Here is an 18920-nt window from a genome sequence, read left to right on the forward strand (position 1 = left end):
TCACCATTCTATTGCATCCTTAAATAAGCAGTTTCTTCTTAGCCAGATTCCTGATCATTCATCATTCATAGTGTTCTGTCCAAAGGCAGGTCTTTCACTGCAAATCCAGCTTTCTCCAGTCTTTCCTATTTTCTGCCTTCTTCTTAGTCTCTGCATATGATCCATATATCTTAATGTCGTCTATTATCGGTTATTTTGTTCTACCCCAAACTCTTCTCCAGTTCACCATTCCTTTCAGTGCAGTTTCTTCTCAGCCAGTGATCCAGCCAATTACGTTTTCTCTTCAGCATTATTCTACTGCATTATGCTTCATTAATAAATTACAAACATGAACAGTTTACAATTGGGCACACTTGGTCCATTTTAGAAACAGAATTCTTCACACTGCCATCATAGAAAATACAGTACTAGCCAACACTTAACACTAATGCTTATATTACGAATTACTTTCATGATAAATATTCTCTTAAAAATAAAATGAAAAGAACCATAAAAACAAAGAGACCTTAAATTATATAACTGATCAATTCTTACCAAGCATTACTTTCTGAAAACCTGGATCAGGGTCATCCAAATGTATCAACATGGTGCCAAATAGTGCTTCTATGTGTCCATATGAAATCTCCATGCAATAATCAGTTGGCAAAGGTTTAAATAATTTCACCAGAGTTGTAACAGCAACCAAACGTACATCGTCACTCACATCATCCAATCGTTTTAATATTACTGTGGACATAACGAAAGCAACAATTACTAAGTAAAACATATTCATCAGTAAAGAAATGTATTGAAAATTAATCTAGTATTATTCAAGTTGCAGTTTCAAGATAGGCTGCATAAAATAGTCTGTTCATGAGAAAGAAATGTATTAACATATTAATAATTCTCCTGGTTTATTTATTAATAGCAATCACTCATAAAAACTATAATTCTGATTATATTCCCATTCAAAAGTGTATGAGGAGCATTGATTCAAAACGCATTTTCTCAATCCTCGGAGAAATTTCTGTTTGAAGCATATTTTTATAGTCTGTGAACGTATAACAACGAGACATGTCATCGCAGCCATCTACATCGGCTCAAACAATGACTCCATGTACTGCACAACATCAGAGGGGACTTGATGGTCACCAGGTCCCAATGATGCCCATGAAGACTGAATAGTCTGCAAACATCACAGCTACTGACACACCCTAGACCGTACAAAGATCATGTACTATGGACCAGAACATTGATGATAAAAAATTGTACTAATCTATAATTCCAGTCTGTAAGCTTACTCTGTAAACCATTCATTCATTCATTCACTAAATTCAAAACATTTATTTTGCCAATTTCATCCAGAACTGTCCTCACCATGCGCTAGTGGAACTTCCCAAGTGCTCTCAGTAGCTTCGTTGCATTGGTTGAAGATGGACGTTCCTATAGGAATATCCTGAACTAACACCAACAGATAGCGCACGTGTACTTTGAGGGATGCGCTTTGTGTGTGGATTTGTTTTCCGATATATAAATATTGAGGGTTTACGTAGTGTATTAGTACTTAAATACTCTTAAAAACAACTCAAAATGTCAAATTCTTGTTGTGTTCCTATATGTAAAAACCAGGGGAAAGCCTTTTGTCTTCATTCAGGTCCCAAAATATTTTGAATATATGCTTTAAACCTTAAAAATTTAACTAATTAAATTGCGCCTCGAAAGTGCTAGCTATTAAACAAAGTAACTACTTCAAATAAAGAATTGCTGGCTACAGTTTCATTTTGGAAGAGGGAAAAGAAAAATTAATGAAAACATATGCAACCTCGACAGCAAGCTATGTTAGCTTTGATTATATTCAGTACTTCTTGGAGTCTCCGAAGTTTACGCCTGCAGTAAACTCTCGATTAACTGGGATGTTTATTATCCAGACGATCCATAGTGAAATCCATTTCGTGAATAATGTTTTAATGTACTGTAGACTAATTATTAAAACCATGTTTTTACTTCAAATTTTCAAAATCATCCTGCATAGTATTCAAAACTGCATGTTCTTAAACTACAAAACACAAGAATAATCGTGATACTACTGCAGTCATATTATATCATCTTATCAAACATTGCATTTGATCTTTCTGCAACTAGAGAAAAAAAATACGAGGAATTAAATCTCGATAGTCCCTTCCCTATAAAAAAAAAAAAACACATTGGTGGCTGCAAATCCTGTTTTTAGCGTACAGTACTTACAATACTAATGATTAAAGAGGTAATATTCACCTTCGACAAAGTTCCTATATTATTTATTTATTTTTTTATTCATGCACCTCGTTCTCAAAGTTCTCGTTTAGATTCATGAATATTCAATTTACTCATATCTATATTCTGCATACTGCAGATTTCCCCATCCATCTCTTAAGTAGAATTGCCCAGTATTATACAAGTTCACGCTATTATTTATTGTAAATTAAATTAAATTATGAGGTAGAAAATACTGAATTAGATTAAATTATATTAGGTTATACAAAATAATTATAAATATAATTTTGACATGCACAGAAAACCAACAAATGGGAGAACGTAATCAACTATAGCATATGACATAATATAGCCCTACAGCGTGACTCAGCTGCGGCCCTACAACATGTGCCGCATGGAATGCTCCTGCCATCTAACTGTAAAACTTCGCATAAGATATCCCTATTCCAGCTCCCACCGTGTATGAAGTGCACTTGGTGATAAAGTTTTTGAATGCACAGGGCATAGCGCCAATTGAAATTGATCGTCAGCTGTGCCAGGTCTATGGGCAAGCAGAGATGGTGCTTTGCTGCTCTAGACAATTTTCAGCAGGACGCCAAAATGTGCATGACGAGTGCAGTGGGAGGCCAACCATCATCACAGACGACCTTGTGGAGCAACGCACCATCTGCTTGCTCATGACGTTAGAACCATAGACCTGGCACAGTTGACGATCAATTTCAATTGGCACTATGCCCTATGTATTCAAAAACTTTATCACTGACCGCACTTCACAGGCGGCGGAAGCTGGAATAGGAATCTCCATTTTCAACCAATGCACGAAGCTACTGAGAGCACTCGGGAAGTTCCGCTAGCGCATGCGCCATGCCAGGACATTACTCTATCATGTACACGCAGTCGCTTGGTGCAACATATGGTTTGCTAGGTGTGGGACGAGTGGGAAAGTTACTTTATGGACGCGCATCGTATGTTTACTACAATAATTAATAGAGAAATACTACTACATTACCTGGATATAATCTGTGTACAAGGTCTGCTGTATGGACTCCAGTAATTCTTGCTAATTTGATTATCTGACAAAGAGACTGGCAAGCAATCAGCCGAGTTTTTTTGGAGGAGTCTTCCACAAGAGTTAATAGCAATGGTAACAGTGGATCAATCACTGCTGTGAAAATGTTAGAATCAGCAAATGGCGATCTGGACTTTGGCGAATGTCGCAAAGCTGCATATAAACATGAAATACTGGCAGTTCTTATGGCTTCTGCTACACGACCTGCTTGCCAAACTAAATTTGGAGTAATTATATCTGTTGGCAAGAGAAAAGAAAACATCAATCATTCGAAGGGGAGGTGGATTATTAGCTTATTATTAAAAACAAATCAAATAATTAATTTAATATTTAATCTTCCTCAAATAGGTGAGATTCGTGACATTTAAATGCCTCACAATAAAATGGTTTAGACACATTGAAATTTACAGAATATTAAATGACTTACAATTTAAGATAATGAAAATTTGCAGTAAAATAAGAAGATAAAAGATTTATTTACATACAATAAAAATAAAATGAAAAAATTCAAATGTAGTTTGAAGTACAAGTAATCATTGCTAACTCATCAGAAAAATCTGTGACATCACATGCATTATTTCGTGGCCAACGAGAAGACAGGCTATGGTGCAAATCAGACTCGCATCATTATCTCGGTCTAGTCACGGCCTAATATAAATACATGTTCAAAGTTCTAAAAAACAAAGGAATTGCTATATGTTGTTGTTGTTTTCTAATGCCAGGAGTTTGACAACAAAGTCATTTGACCTCTTGCACTCCAATATTTTTCAAAGATATTGTGATCTTTTTATTTGTAACAACAATGTAATTTATTCCTCACAACAATAATTACTTTCTACAATTCGCCTTAAACGCTCTCGGCAACAATTGGATCTTCACTCAACACAGTATTCGTTATAGCACTCCACCGACGACAATGACAGTTTACTTGGATTATTACGCACAACAATGAACTGTTAATCTGAACTAATATTTACAAAGCACTATTTACAAATCAGAACTACCAGTTCTCAGTTCACAGTTCTTCTATCTCAGTCACTCGAGTTCACAGTATCTCGAACCACAGACCTTCAGAGACAGTTCACTGTACTCGAACTCGGGTCCCTCCAACTGCGGTCCACTGCACTCGAACTCAGGTCCCTCCAACTGCGGTCCACTGCACTCGAACTCAGGCCTTCGGATGCTGACGCAGATGCGGACGCACACTCGAGTCGAACTCTGGCTTGCTTGCTCTGGCTTACTCACTGACGGAGTAACTGAAAACTCTACAACAACCCTCTAGTTCGCTGGCGCCTGCTCTTTTATAGCAAAATCATAGTTGCGAGAACCTTCTACAGGTGTGTAGAGAATTATCTCAATATCTCTACATCGACATTTCTGGAAGGGCCGGGAAGGTCCGTTCCCCCTTCCCTCCGTAAGCAGCTGCGCGCGCGGACTCGTCGCGTGACGTAATACACCCTCTCTCTTCTCTCCACCGCGCGACGTCATTCAATGTTCCGTGGATGGGCAGGTTCTCGCCTGAGGCAGTACGTAGCTCGTATTGGCGCAGCGGCGTCCTCCCAGGTAGGCCACGCACGACGTCTGGTCTGGCGATAGTGAGCATCGCCCCAGTGTCCACCAGTACTCTGCATGGACGGCCTCTTATCCGTCCTTCAGCAATCAGCCCATCGTCGCACCTTCTGTCGACCGGTTTCAGGACGAGCCGAGGGGACGGTGATGATGGCGCCGACGTGCTCCTCCTAGCATCGGCCCCCTCTCTCTCCTGACTGTTGCCACGTCGGTCGCAACTCCTCCGCAGGTGCCCAGGTTCACCGCAGGACCAGCAGGTGGACACCCGTCGTCCCCGTTGCTCAGGCGACTGCTGACTCCTCTCAGTGCCAGCCACCTCTCTCTCCGGCCGGTGGCCAGAGCGGTCGCAGTCCCTCCTTAGGTGTCCCGGTCTCCCGCAGGACCAGCAGATGGGCGCCCGTCGTCTCCGCCGCTCCGTTGACTGTTGGCGCTCCTCGACGTCGGCCACCTCTCTCTCCTGCCTGTGACCGGATCGGTCACAGTCCCTTCTCAGGTGTCCCGGTCTGCCGCAGGACCAGCAGGTGGGCGCCCGTCGTTTCCGCCGCTCCGTTGACTGCTGGCGCTCCTCGACGTCGGCCACCTCTCTCTCCTGCCTGTGGCCGGATTGGTCACAGTCCCTGCTCATGTGTCCCGGTTTGCCACAGGACCAGCAGGTGGGCGCCCGTCGTCTCCGCCGCTCCGTTGACTGCCGCTCGGGTGGCTTCGGTTGGCGCCCCCCAGCATCCGTCGCCGTGACGCTCCTGATCCAGTGCGGTGCTGAGACTCCCGCCGCCGACTTGGCCGCCTCCATCCTGAGGGCCGCCGCCAGAGCTGCGTTGATGGTACGATGCTCTGCCAGGAGTAGCTGTTGTCTGATTTCGGGGTCTCGAACTCCGCTGCCGAAGGTGTAGGCCACCTCTCCAGCGATGAAATCATTAGGTAGGCCCCTGAGCGCCTTATGGGCCAGTTGTTCCACCGCCATCGCGAATTCTTGCAGGGACTCGCCTGACTGTTGGGACCTCGTTTTTAGTTGGGTCCTAAATGCTGCAGCAAGTTGATGGTCACCATAACGTCCCTCCAAGGCCGCCATTATCTCAGCGGCTGTCCCATCTTCTGGAACGCTGTGAAGAATCTCTGAAGCCTGTCCCTGAAGCGCGGCCAGCAGCTGAGTAGTTTTCTCTGCTGGCGTCCACCCATTGTGCTCTGCGATGGCCTCGAACTGGCGACGGAATATCGCCCAAGACGTCGTACCGTCGAACTTTGGCGTCTTGACGTTGTGATGTCTGGCTGAGGGCGATGGTTCCACATGGCCACTACATGAGGTCCTCAATTCTGACGTCGATCTTTCCACGGCCCGTTGAACTTCCTCGGCAATTATCTGTTTCTGTTCTCTAGCCTGGCGATCCACCAACGCGAGGATGTGCTTGTTTTCTACAGCATGTTGGTCCATCAGCACACACGTTTCCTCTTGACGACGCTCGAGATCGCGGATTTTTCCGTCGAAATGGTCTACATCCTGTCTCAACTCGGCTACTGTCTCGTTTATAGTTGTAAAATTCTGGTTTAATTTATCCAGATCGGCCTTAAGTTCGTCTTTCACAATGGTGACAATTCCATCTACGTGGGCCGAAACACTTTCGATTTGTGTAGTGACGTCATCTTTCACTCCGCTTATGTCGCCTTTCACTCCGCTTATGTCGCCTTTCACTTCACTTATATCGTTCTTGACCTCACTGATGTGCTTGTTCATGTCGTTCATGTCGTCTTTCATTTCTGCTTTTACGTCACTTATGTCCTTTTTCATTTCAGCTTTCATATCCGCGATGGCTTGCAGGATCTGCTGTAGGTTCTCCATTGTCGATAATATCCCACTTCTGACACCAGTGTGATCTTTTTATTTGTAACAACAATGTAATTTATTCCTCACAACAATAATTACTTTCTACAATTCGCCTTAAACGCTCTCGGCAACAATTGGATCTTCACTCAACACAGTATTCGTTATAGCACTCCACCGACGACAATGACAGTTTACTTGGATTATTACGCACAACAATGAACTGTTAATCTGAACTAATATTTACAAAGCACTATTTACAAATCAGAACTACCAGTTCTCAGTTCACAGTTCTTCTATCTCAGTCACTCGAGTTCACAGTATCTCGAACCACAGACCTTCAGAGACAGTTCACTGTACTCGAACTCGGGTCCCTCCAACTGCGGTCCACTGCACTCGAACTCAGGTCCCTCCAACTGCGGTCCACTGCACTCGAACTCAGGCCTTCGGATGCTGACGCAGATGCGGACGCACACTCGAGTCGAACTCTGGCTTGCTTGCTCTGGCTTACTCACTGACGGAGTAACTGAAAACTCTACAACAACCCTCTAGTTCGCTGGCGCCTGCTCTTTTATAGCAAAATCATAGTTGCGAGAACCTTCTACAGGTGTGTAGAGAATTATCTCAATATCTCTACATCGACATTTCTGGAAGGGCCGGAAAGGTCCGTTCCCCCTTCCCTCCGTAAGCAGCTGCGCGCGCGGACTCGTCGCGTGACGTAATACACCCTCTCTCTTCTCTCCACCGCGCGACGTCATTCAATGTTCCGTGGAGCCTGTGCGATCTGCTTTCATTCGGGACGCTGGTCGTGAGTTCGAATCTCACGTCGCTGTCACAATATTATCATGGTCAGCCATTGAACCACAGATTTTGAGGTGTTCCGAATCCATTTCTTGGTTTGAGTTGCACAATGGGCAGTTAGGGGACTGATATATTCCAATTCTATGCAGGTGTTTGGCCAAAAAATCATGGCCTGTTGCCAATCTAAATGCAGTTACAGACGATTTTCGTGGTAAATCGGGAATTAACTGTGGATTATGATGCAGAGAGTTCCATTTTTTTCCTTGAGATTGTGTTATCAAATTTTGTTTGTTGAAGTCTAAGTATGTAGATTTAATAAATCTTTTTACAGAGTAATATGTAGATTTAGTAACGGGTCTGTAAGTAGCAGTGCTGCCCTTCTTTGCTAAAGCATCCACATTCTCGTTTCCCAGGATTCCACAATGGGATGGTATCCATTGGAATTGCTATATTAAACTCATGTTAAACGTGCAAACTTGTTTAATATTGGCCATGTTATGTCTAAGAATGTGATGTCATGCTGTAGCCTTCCTTTCTTGTTAGTCACGCATATTTAGCACTGAATTAAAAAAAATGGACCTATTTTGGGAAGTCCACGTTTCGTGATTCTCACCTAAGAAAAGGTTCACATTCATCATTGTGATGAAATTCACGAATTTTAGTTTCTGCCAACAACCACTACATTTTCTATATTAAAAAAAAATCATACCTTTCACAAAAGTGACGAGGAATTGTTCTGAGTCTGGAACCTGTACAAAGATATCTTCTCTGCTGAAGATATTAGTTGATAAAATTGTAAATATTCTGAGTTTCACTTCTGGATCTTTCTCAGGCTTCAAGCAAGTTATAAGTATTGTGCTGATGGTAACCAGATGTAAACCGAGTACTGAACCTGCAGCAGAGACAAAAACTATCATGTGGGGAAAAAAAAGAATATGTTAAATGTCAGTGTGTCAAAAAATTGCACCACTAACTCTCTGTTTATGTTAAAAAAACATTACATTTCATCTTATGAACTAGATTCCAATAAAATTTACAAGTCTCGTATAAATTTTCTTACTTTTTAATGTAGTTTGAACTTCTTCTATTTCTAAAATTATAAAGAAAACAGAAAACCTCGAAAGTTAGATTTGTCCTTTTATCAGGTGAGTATGAAAAAAAAAAAAATAAGAGGAATCATAATGGTACTGAGTCAGTCATTTAAGCTTAATAGTTCTAATTCCCCCATGAGCAAGAATGTTTTTTCTTTTTGTTGACGATCAGTAGAACATTTGAAGTATCATGCTTTCCTATATTATTAAAATTATGAAAAAAAAATCACAACTAAATTTTTATTCATGAAAAAGTTACATTGTAGGACAACTAAGAACTCTGACAACTGGAAAATTCTCTGCAAACCATTGTACTTCTTGAACAGAGTTAGTGAGTACATGAGAAACAAACACTCGCAGTTATACCGTAAACTGACAAACACACATTTCAATCATATGATTACCAACAAAGAAATTCTGGCTCATAGTGAAGACCACAGTCTACTATATACAGTCATGAAGCTTGGGATGATTTTTTGCAAATCTCGCAATAGTTGCTAGCCGCTTGGAGCGCTGTGAGTACTAGTCTAGATCATATATGTAACAGATATGTCGGGCTTATAGGCTTTGAGGTTAACAACTTTTGTCAGGTTTACTACGCTGCCATCTAGTTGTTACATAAGGAGTCACGTCATCATTCCCATTTGAATTGCATTAGCGACTGCGCTGCCATCTCGTGTGCGTTTAAGGCGGACGGGTGGCGATCCTGGCGGTTGTTCTCTTCAAAGTGCTGCCGATTTTAATGTAGCGAGGAGTTATCTGTTACATATATGATCTAGGGTACTAGGAACAATAGACTGTGCCACAGCCATCATGATCTAATACAGGCCGTAAGGCAGACCATGTAACTCGTTTAACTTGATCACGAAGGACGGCGTTTCAACCATATAAATTAGTTGGAATGCATAAACAGTAACATGTGTTTCTCTAAAATGTAGTGTAATTCCATTAATAAAATTTAAAACAATGATTATGAGACACTTCAGACATAATTCACTTGCGAGTAATATTATTTTTGCTATGAAAATTACGTCGTTCGTATGTGTAATACCTGCTTTTATTTCGATTAAATATAGCGAAATTCTTGTACATTCATTTATGCACGATTCAATGATTTTCAATTGCACCGCACGGATATTTAGATATGTTGAAATTATAGGTTATATTTACTCTACCAGTTGCCCCTTTCTGTCTAAATTTAGTGATCTCCAATGCCTTGCCATTCATATGAAAATTATATGTTATGTTTACTATATTTAACTTATATTCCTAAATTCACAATCATACATTACTATTAAGCGTAATGTCATGTATGGTACCCCGGACATTCAATTTATCTCTATTTTAATACTACAATTGAGTACTGAATTACTGTATTTATCTACTACTTAAGAGACGAAGTAACACAATTGTACGTACACTAATTTCATTGGAGTGATATGGTAAAAGTTTTGTCTAAAATTAAGGAAGGTGGATGTGCTAAATTGAAATCACAATATAAATTCTTTTTTATTAAACCTCAAAATAGTTTCCATTCTAAACTTGAAATGTTGATGCGAACAGATTATGTTAACATGTAAAATTCTCTTCACATTAAAATAACACAGCTTTGTAATTATTTCTGCAACATATTATGCAACAAGAAGTAAAGGGAACTTATGGACACATTACACTAAATAAAGCTTAGCAATGATAAGCAATAAAGTTATAATATAATATTTCAATGACTCTAGTCAAGTGCCACTGCATTGAATATTTCACTGAGCTCCATACACTGAAATAGAAAACCTAAACAAACATTACGGCCTCATGTAGATCGAAAAAGCATTGACTGTGCCATATTTCGCATTTTTGTGAAAAGCTACATGTAAACTGTGAAAAGTTCGTTATCGGTTGTAATAAATGTAAATGGCTAAAATACAATAATTTGAATAATAATATGGGACAAGGAGACGTTTTTAGTACTATAAGTTGTAAGAAAAATAGGTTAGAGTTACCCTTCTTCCGAAAGATCCAGGAAGGTGAGTTTATAGAATATAATATATATTTTATGAAAATAATATATAAACCTTATGTATTTCATATTTCAATAGTGGAAGGAAGAACACGATATCGAAAGTACAATACATTTTATGGTCTGCTAGGGAAAGAGTCTGTGATGAGGCGATAGTAGCGATCCTGGTGGTAAGCAACTATCTATGGATGCATATTTCAACTGTTTATGTTTGCATATTTAGTAAGTATTAAGCTTCGTGACTGTATATATTAGACTGTGGTGAAGACTATGAGACCCAGCAGGAAGCTTACCACCCTTCCATAGAGACTCATTGAATCCAATTATCTTATTTTATTGTTATCTCAGATTTTGATCTTAGCTAGTGCACACAGCATGAGGCCCAGAAGAGAAACTCATAACACAGCTGTGGGAGCAAGTGTTGCCTAAGGTCGGTTCATAATAAACCGGAAATGGAAACGAGAACGAAAATGTTTTTAAAATAAATGTATTTAAATGTGAGCATTCACAATTAACGAGAAGCTTGCTGGAGCCTGGGAATGGGAACAGAGGGTTGGCCAAGTTTTAACTTTGTCATTCTCGTTTCAGATCACAGTCTACTAGATTTATTTTGTTGTCATCACAAAGCTATTGGTCATCGTATATTTTGTAGCAAGGAGGCCGTGACATAATTTCTTGTCCATTCATTGGTTGTAACTAATGCAGAAATTCAGTAGAATTACTTTCAGTATATGCTACGTGTATTTGTGACCAGACTATCACGTGAATTGAATTCTTAAATATTTTGTGTCTTAAATTTTTAAGTTGGTTAACCTGTATTTATGTTGGCTGGCTTATACTCACGAGAGAACGCCATTGGTCAATTACACACAAATAACATCAGACTTTACATATTGTTATTGACATATATATAGATATGCATAGTCATTTCTGTTCTCGGTTTATTGTGAATAAAAAAATCTTCATGTTCACGTTCTTCGCTTCCCGTTCTCGTTCCCAGTTTATTGTGGATCAGCCTTTAGCAGTAACGAAATACGAAGTCTATTAAGAAAGAATCCGATCTTTTTTTTTTTTCTGCAGAAACAAATGAAGCATGGGAGGTGTCCTCAAGTGTCGAGGTGTAGGGCACCTTCATGCACATGTGTGAATTTTTCCTTTCCCACAGTATGTGTCAGTCGCTGGCAGTCAGCCTGTGAATAAGTGTATGTAGTGAACACCCATCGGATTTTCATTTGCTGTAAAATGTCAAGACAACTTGAGCAGAGATATTGCTTAAATTCTGCAAAATCTTGGTGATACCCAATTGGAAGCCATTTGGAAGATTCAGCAGGTTTTCGGCAATGATACCATGGACATCACACAAATAAAAGAATTATACAACTGCTCCAAACATGGCTGCACGTCCATGGATTGTAAACCATGTTCCGGAAGACCCTCAACAAGCCAAAATGACATGATTATTGACCAACACTGGTTCGGCTCAAATGTTTTTTTTAATCCAATGCCACCAGGTTGTCTTTTCGACATTTCTGGTCTTATGTAGGCTACTCCAGTTCCGAAGAGGTCTTGCAGAAATCCTTCCAGTAATGGCGGGATTTCTGGGAGAAGTGTGTGTAGTCTCAAGGATACTACTTGGAAGGGGATTAGGGTTTCAGACCTCCAGGTGATTAATTGTATTTTTCTTGGCCAAAGGTCGAATACTTTTTGTACAGACTTCGCAAAAGACACTGTAGTATGAGATACTGGAAAAGTTTTATTACAAGATTTTGTGGGTAATAGATATGTTTGACATTTCTATGTTGTACTCAAAGGTGTAAGTGTACCTCGTAGCACTTTCCCTGTTGGTCTATGCTCTGCTGTCTTGAAATGTAATATTTAATTTTAAAATTAGCAGCGAAAAATATGTAATGTAATTTCATATTTACTGTCGTTCCAAACAGAGACTTATTGACACATCTGTATTTGTCAAAACCAACACATTTACCTGCGTGACATAGTATAGCTTCAAATATGAATCTTTCTGGACTATGTAAAGACCAGGAAGCAACTGAATTCTGAAGCATTTCTAATACTGGCTGAACATGTTTCTTGAACAATTCTTGAAGAGAGCTGCATTCATCAATTTTTTCCAACATGTGTAGTCCCTCTGTAAAAAAAAAAGTATTATTATTCAGTGACTAAATATACATAAAAGAAGTTAACATACTACTCTGAATTCATTACTCCTGATGGAAACATTTGCTCGTGGTTGGGAACTGAGGGCTAACACTTACACCATCACCATTACCGCCAATGGCACAACAAAAATATAGTTCTCAGTGGAAATATCTGGTATTAATAATTTAATGGTATAATTCAAAGCATATCCTCTGATTGAGGTTCTAGCTGATATGTAAATCTATTACACTGCCCAACAATGAAAATGTTTCGGACTCAAAAATAGCTAATTCTTATGTATTTCCACCTGCTGAATTCAAAAATCACCATAAAAATGACAGATTAGCTCTTGCTTTGGAGATAAAGTGACATTTCATTTTTTAGAGTCCACATTTTCAGTTTGGGGGAAATTTTGTTTTGGGAGTTGGCACACCTGTCAAATAACAAAACACAAATGTTCTTCAGCTGTTTGTAAGTTACAAACATAGATATTGCTGCTGTGACTGTGAATTTCATATTGTTTCTGCTGTAATTAATGCAAAATTTCTGGTTTGGAAGTGTTTTTAAAGTGTAAAATTTGAAAAACTGCCACGAAAATTGTGTGTTTGAAGTAGAAAATGAAGACAGTGTGGAACAAGAAGAAGAACCCAACAAGCCTTCCATATCCCATGACCCTGATTTTGAGGAAAGAAGATGATAAACCGCACAGACTGAGTTAAGCGGAATTGAGTGATCTCATTAGAGACCTTGACCTGTCAAAGAAGAAGGCAGAAATTCTAGGGTCTAGACCACAGCAATGGAATCTTCTCGAACGTGATGTCAGGGTCTCACACTACAGACGTCACAGGGATCTGCTTCCCTTTTTTGAGAAGAAAAACAATTTTGTTTGCTGCGACATTAATGGCTTGATGAAATGTTTGAATCTGAACCATGATCCAACTGAATGGAGGCTATTCATAGACTCCTCCAAGCTTAGTTTTAAAGCTGTATTACTTCACAATGGCAACCGTCTTCCTTCTAATTCTGTTGGTCATGGAGTTCACATGAAGGAGACTTATGCAAATATGACAGCCCTCTTCGACGCAATCAAATATCATGAACACAAGTGGAAAATCTGTGGTGATCTAAAAGTCATTGCTGTACTCTTAGGAATGCAACTGGGGTACACAAAATATTGCTGCTTTTTATGTATGTGGGACAGCAGGGATAGGAAATCACATTATATTCAAGCAGACTGACCTGCAAGAAATCTTAACCCTAGCGAGAAAAATGTCGTTGCCGAGCCTCTTGTAGACCCAAAAGATGTTCTTCTTCCACCCCTGAGTATTAAGCTGGGTTTGATAAAAAATTTTGCAACAGGTGTGAACCAAAAAGGACAGGCCTTTAAGTACGTAAGAGAGAAATTTCCGAAATTGTGATGCCAAAGTCAAGGAAGGTATTTTTGTTGGGTCACAAATTCGAGAAATTGTAAAGGATCCTGCATTTGACCATTTTGGGAGGGGAAAGAAAAGGAAGTTTGAGAAGCATTCAAGGGAGTTATTAATGGATTTTTAGGCAACAAAAGAGATAACTACACTCAGTTTGTGATAGTGCTCCTGCAAAAATACCATCAACTCGGATGCAACATGTCCCTTAAAATCCATTTTCTCCACTCCCACCTAGACTTTTTCCCTCCTAGTTGTGGAGCTTTCAGTGATGAACACGGAGAAAGATTCCATCACGATATTTCTGTTATGGAACAAAGACATCAGGGTCATTGGAATGAAACAATGCTTGCGGATTACTGCTGGTCTTTGCGTAGGGATGCTCCAGAACTCACTTACAAGAAGCAAGCTAAAAGACAACAATCTCATGAAGCCACACATGATTCTCTTCAGACCCAACCATCTGCCACGTATTCTTCCATAAATTTAGAACTCTTAGAATGTAACTGTCATTTAAAAAATTGAAATGCACTTTCAATATTGTTGGCATACTGTATGTAATTAAAATGTATCGTTTTCTCTTAATCCATTAAACTGAAATACTTCCATCTATTGTGTATCACAGAAACTAGAGCTAAGAAAAATTTTTCATTGTCATATTCGTTTTTCTCAACCCAAAATTAGTAAGAATTGACTCATGAAGTGCAGGAAACATTCAAAAAAAAATTTTTTTGTTGGCCACAGTACATCTCACTTGACGATATGTGTCAGAGGAAGAACAATTGTTTGTATGCATCTGAAGTCTGACTAGTGCAATATGTAGCTAATCAGTGATGTATGCAATGGAGGGGGAATAGAACTGGCCACACTATCCCATTATCTCCTGGCCTAGTTGCCTCATAAGTGGTGCCTTCTTGGTATCACTTGTGAGGTTTCTTGCAAACATGGAGATTCTCGGTTTATGGTGAGTGCTAGAGGAACTGTATCTAAAAAGTGCGTCACTCTCCTTCAAGATCTAGGATTTACAGCATCAGATTTTCAAATATCAACTCTTCAAGCTTTAAAATGTTCAGTTTGTATATTTTTATGGCATCATTTATCATCATCATCATCATCTGTGGTCATACAGCCCTTTTAGTTTAGCCTTGACCTCCTTAAGAATTGCCGCCCAATCTTCCCTCTCTAGGGCTCTCCGTCTCCATCTCTTAATTCCTGCTTTAACTAGATCATCCTGAACATCATCCAACCATCGTAGTTTAGGTCTTCCTGCTCTTCTTTTACCACTTAGCGTGGCATCTAGTAATCTTTTAGGAATATTATTATTGTCCATTCTGATAATGTGGCCCAGCCACTCCAGCTGTCTAATTTTTATATCAGTGACAATACTTGGGGCATCATTTATACTCGTACATATAATTGCAACATTGATTCATTTCTTTTTTTTTTCTGCATTTACTCTTTCTATTGTACCTCTGTATGCTGCACTCTATTTTTATTGTTATTCTTTGTCTATAGGTGGCCTCTGTATGTGGAGGAAGATTTTTAAACAAATAAATAACAGAATAAATATTTACAAGTACCTGTGGTCATTTTGGTGACATCATCATTTGAAGCAAGTCCCAGTATAGAGATCATAATCACAAATAATTGATAGCTAATCTCTTTGCAATCTTCTTTACACACCAGCATCAAAGTGATGCAGCAGTTCAGCAAGTTTCTCTGGTACAAAGCCTGAAAACATACAAAAAAATATTTATTTATTTAAAAAATACAGATTCACCTGAATAATCTTTCATGCACAAAAACAACATTAATTTAGATTTGTTTTAAATAACATCTTTTCTTCTTCTTCTTAGTATTAGTCCTTACGAGAACCAAACGAAAGATTTTAATTTTCACTTCATTTTTTCATGGATTGGCCCAGTGATATGTTACTATGAGGACAGTAATGCATAATAATTGCTTTTGAGATCCGTGTATTAATCATTCTCTTAAGGTATTTTTGCTGATTTCTCTGGTATTTTAGGACTGGCTCAGTTTCAAGTGATTTAGCATTTACTTACTTACAAATGGCTTTTTTGAGCGCAGAGGTTCATTGCAGCACTCACATAAGCCCGCCATTGGTCCCTATCCTGAACAAGATAAATCTTGTCCCTAGCATCATATCCCACCTCCCTCGAATCCATTTTAATATTATCATTATTATAATATAATAATGGGATAGCGTGGCCAGTTCCATTCCTCAGTCTCTGCCTCCCCAAAGGTCTTTTTATCTTAGGTCTCCCAACTAACACTCTATACATATTTCTGGATTCGCCCATATGTGCTACATGCTCTGCCCATCTCAAACATATGGATTTAATGTTCCTAATCATGTTAGGTGAAGAATACAATGCATACAGTTCTGCGTTGTGTAACTTTCCCCATTTAGTCTACTCACTGGCCATGATTGTTTAAGTAAACATCTCCACAGAATCGTTATACTGACTTCACCAAATTGTCTGTTATGCTGTCAGGAGCATGAAATGGATATGGATCATCTGGAAATCTGCATAGCCCTTCAATTAGCTCAAGACATCACGTCGAAATAGTAAATTAAACATACTAATTCATGTCCATTTAAAAACTAATACAGAATCACATGCTACTTAATTCAAAAGAAGAGGCTTAGTTTTCAATTTCCCACTCCTGATGAATTACAGATGAAGACCCTTCCATTTAACTTCTCCTAAATGTTGATGTTGTTTTCTAAAGCCAGGCGTTTGACAATAAAGTCATTTGACCTCTTGCACTCCAATATTTTTCAAAGATATTATCATGGTCAGCCACTGAAGCACAGATTTTGAGGTGTTCCAAATCCATTTCTTGGTTTGAGTTGCACAATGGGGAGTTGGGAGACTGATATATTCCAATTCTATGCAGGTGTTTGGCCAAACAATCATGGCCTGTTGCCAACCTAAATGCAGCTACAGACGATTTTCGACTTCTCCTAAATGTTGGTCAGTCAGTTGGTAGACTGGTCAGTCATGTAAAATTGGTTGTCGGATATTAGGGTTGGTTGATGGATCTGTTGGTCTGTTATTCAGTTAGTGCATAAATTTTTGATTCCTTAATTGGTTAGTTTTTTCATTGGTTGGTTGGTTGGTCAGTTGATTTTGTTAGTTGATTGGATGGTTGGTGCGTTGGTTGATTTGGTTGACTGACAGATTTTGCTGGTTGGTTGCTAGATTGGTTTTGTTCGTTCATTGGTTTTGTTGGTAAGTCATTGTTGATTGTTTAGCTGCTTATTTTTGTCTTTCCCTTGCTTCATTGGATGTTTGATTTTGTTAGCTGGTTACTCAATTTTGTTCCCTAGTTGGTTAGCTCTGTTGGATAGTTGCTTGTTACTTGCTTGGTTGGTTCATTCTGATGGTTTGTCATTTGATTTGCTGGTTGTTTGGTTGTATGTTTTGGTTGTTTGTTTTTTTTTTCTATTCGTTGGCTTTGTTGCTTGGTTAAATAGTTGATGCTGGTCATGATGGTTATTCAAGATTCGAATTCAAGAAAAAAGGGAAATACAATGGTCCACTAGTGATATGCTGCAGTGCAACAATGAACACGTTTCATCAGACCATCAAACTCTGAACTTGTCTCTTGTACATAGCTGCTAGATTTCAACATAGGTCTCTAGCATGAGAAACCAATGTTCTAGCAACTCACCTGAGGGAATGCCATGAATTTTCATCAAGAAAAAGGAGAGAGAATGAAAAAAGAATCCTCCTTGTTGGGATTGGCACAAATGACTAAAATTAAACCTCTCTTTTGAATAAGCCATCAATACTTCCTTCTTCTTGTTAGCATTTTCAGTAATGCACCATTTACTGGTGTTCAGTCACCATAGTAAATGACCTTCCATATACATGAAGATGATTCCATATCTTCATCATGATTATTACATCACAGACAAGTAGGATTATCAGAAATGTGAAATCGGTGTAGGTACAGTTGTGTGACAATGTGACCTGTTCTGGCTCTTGTTAAAAATGTTTGAACATGTCTGGGCAAGTTTTTGTACAGTTCCAGGTCATTTGGTTTCTTTTGTACACACTGTAAAATGTTTCCTTTGTCAGAAGAGAGTCAATTGTTGATCCATAGGTTTATAAAATGAGACTTTACTGAAGCAAAAGCACTAGATAGAGATATCACTTGAAGAGGTAAAATCACCGATCAAAATACCCCTCTTTTCTCGTGAAAAACAACAACTGAATAGACTACAGTGGACTCTAGTGGACTTTATGTTGTCAGCAAACAGCTGGATATATTAAGAAGATTGATTGATTGATTGATTGATTGATTGATTGGTTGATTGATACATGAAGGTGAGACCCTTTAGATATATTACATCACTGATGTCTCCACTCCATTGAAGTTCCAATATTTCTTTCAACTTTCTTTATCATATCTGCAAGTGAACAGTTCATTGCATTCTTTGGCCACTGGTGTGTGTTTTTTTTTTTAATACTACATGTCACATCATTTGAGATTCGTATTTTCATGTCTGTCGATGATATCCAGTTGCATATGCATACACTACACAGTGATCGCCAAAAGCTGTGTCGTGACACATGCCCCTGCCTCCACTCAAGCATAACCATGGCATCATACCCCCACCTTCTGTTTACAGCCTTCACCTCAATATGAGAGAAGACATTTATCAGTAGCGGACATTACAAGTGTGTAGGATAATATGTTTCGATGTTTTTTCCAA

General features: G+C 39.1%; 1 protein-coding gene across 2 annotated transcripts in view; it reads right to left on the reverse strand.

The window, feature by feature from the left end:
• Dnaaf5 (Dynein axonemal assembly factor 5) overlaps positions 1-18920 on the reverse strand; it is a 37895-nt gene that overhangs the window by 2016 nt on the left and 16959 nt on the right. The window contains exons 6-10 of one of the 2 annotated variants that reach the window (XM_069826059.1): positions 15754-15904; positions 12577-12738; positions 8197-8379; positions 3242-3538; positions 535-726 (exon numbers count right to left, since the gene is read on the reverse strand). In XM_069826059.1, the coding sequence (XP_069682160.1) occupies positions 535-726; positions 3242-3538; positions 8197-8379; positions 12577-12738; positions 15754-15904 (985 nt within the window). The remainder of the gene's footprint in view (positions 1-534; positions 727-3241; positions 3539-8196; positions 8380-12576; positions 12739-15753; positions 15905-18920) is intronic. The other variant, XM_069826060.1, reaches the window with a different exon arrangement.

The sequence above is a fragment of the Periplaneta americana genome, chromosome 5, assembly GCF_040183065.1.
Source record: "Periplaneta americana isolate PAMFEO1 chromosome 5, P.americana_PAMFEO1_priV1, whole genome shotgun sequence".
In the NCBI taxonomy this organism is placed as follows: Eukaryota; Metazoa; Arthropoda; class Insecta; order Blattodea; family Blattidae; genus Periplaneta; species Periplaneta americana.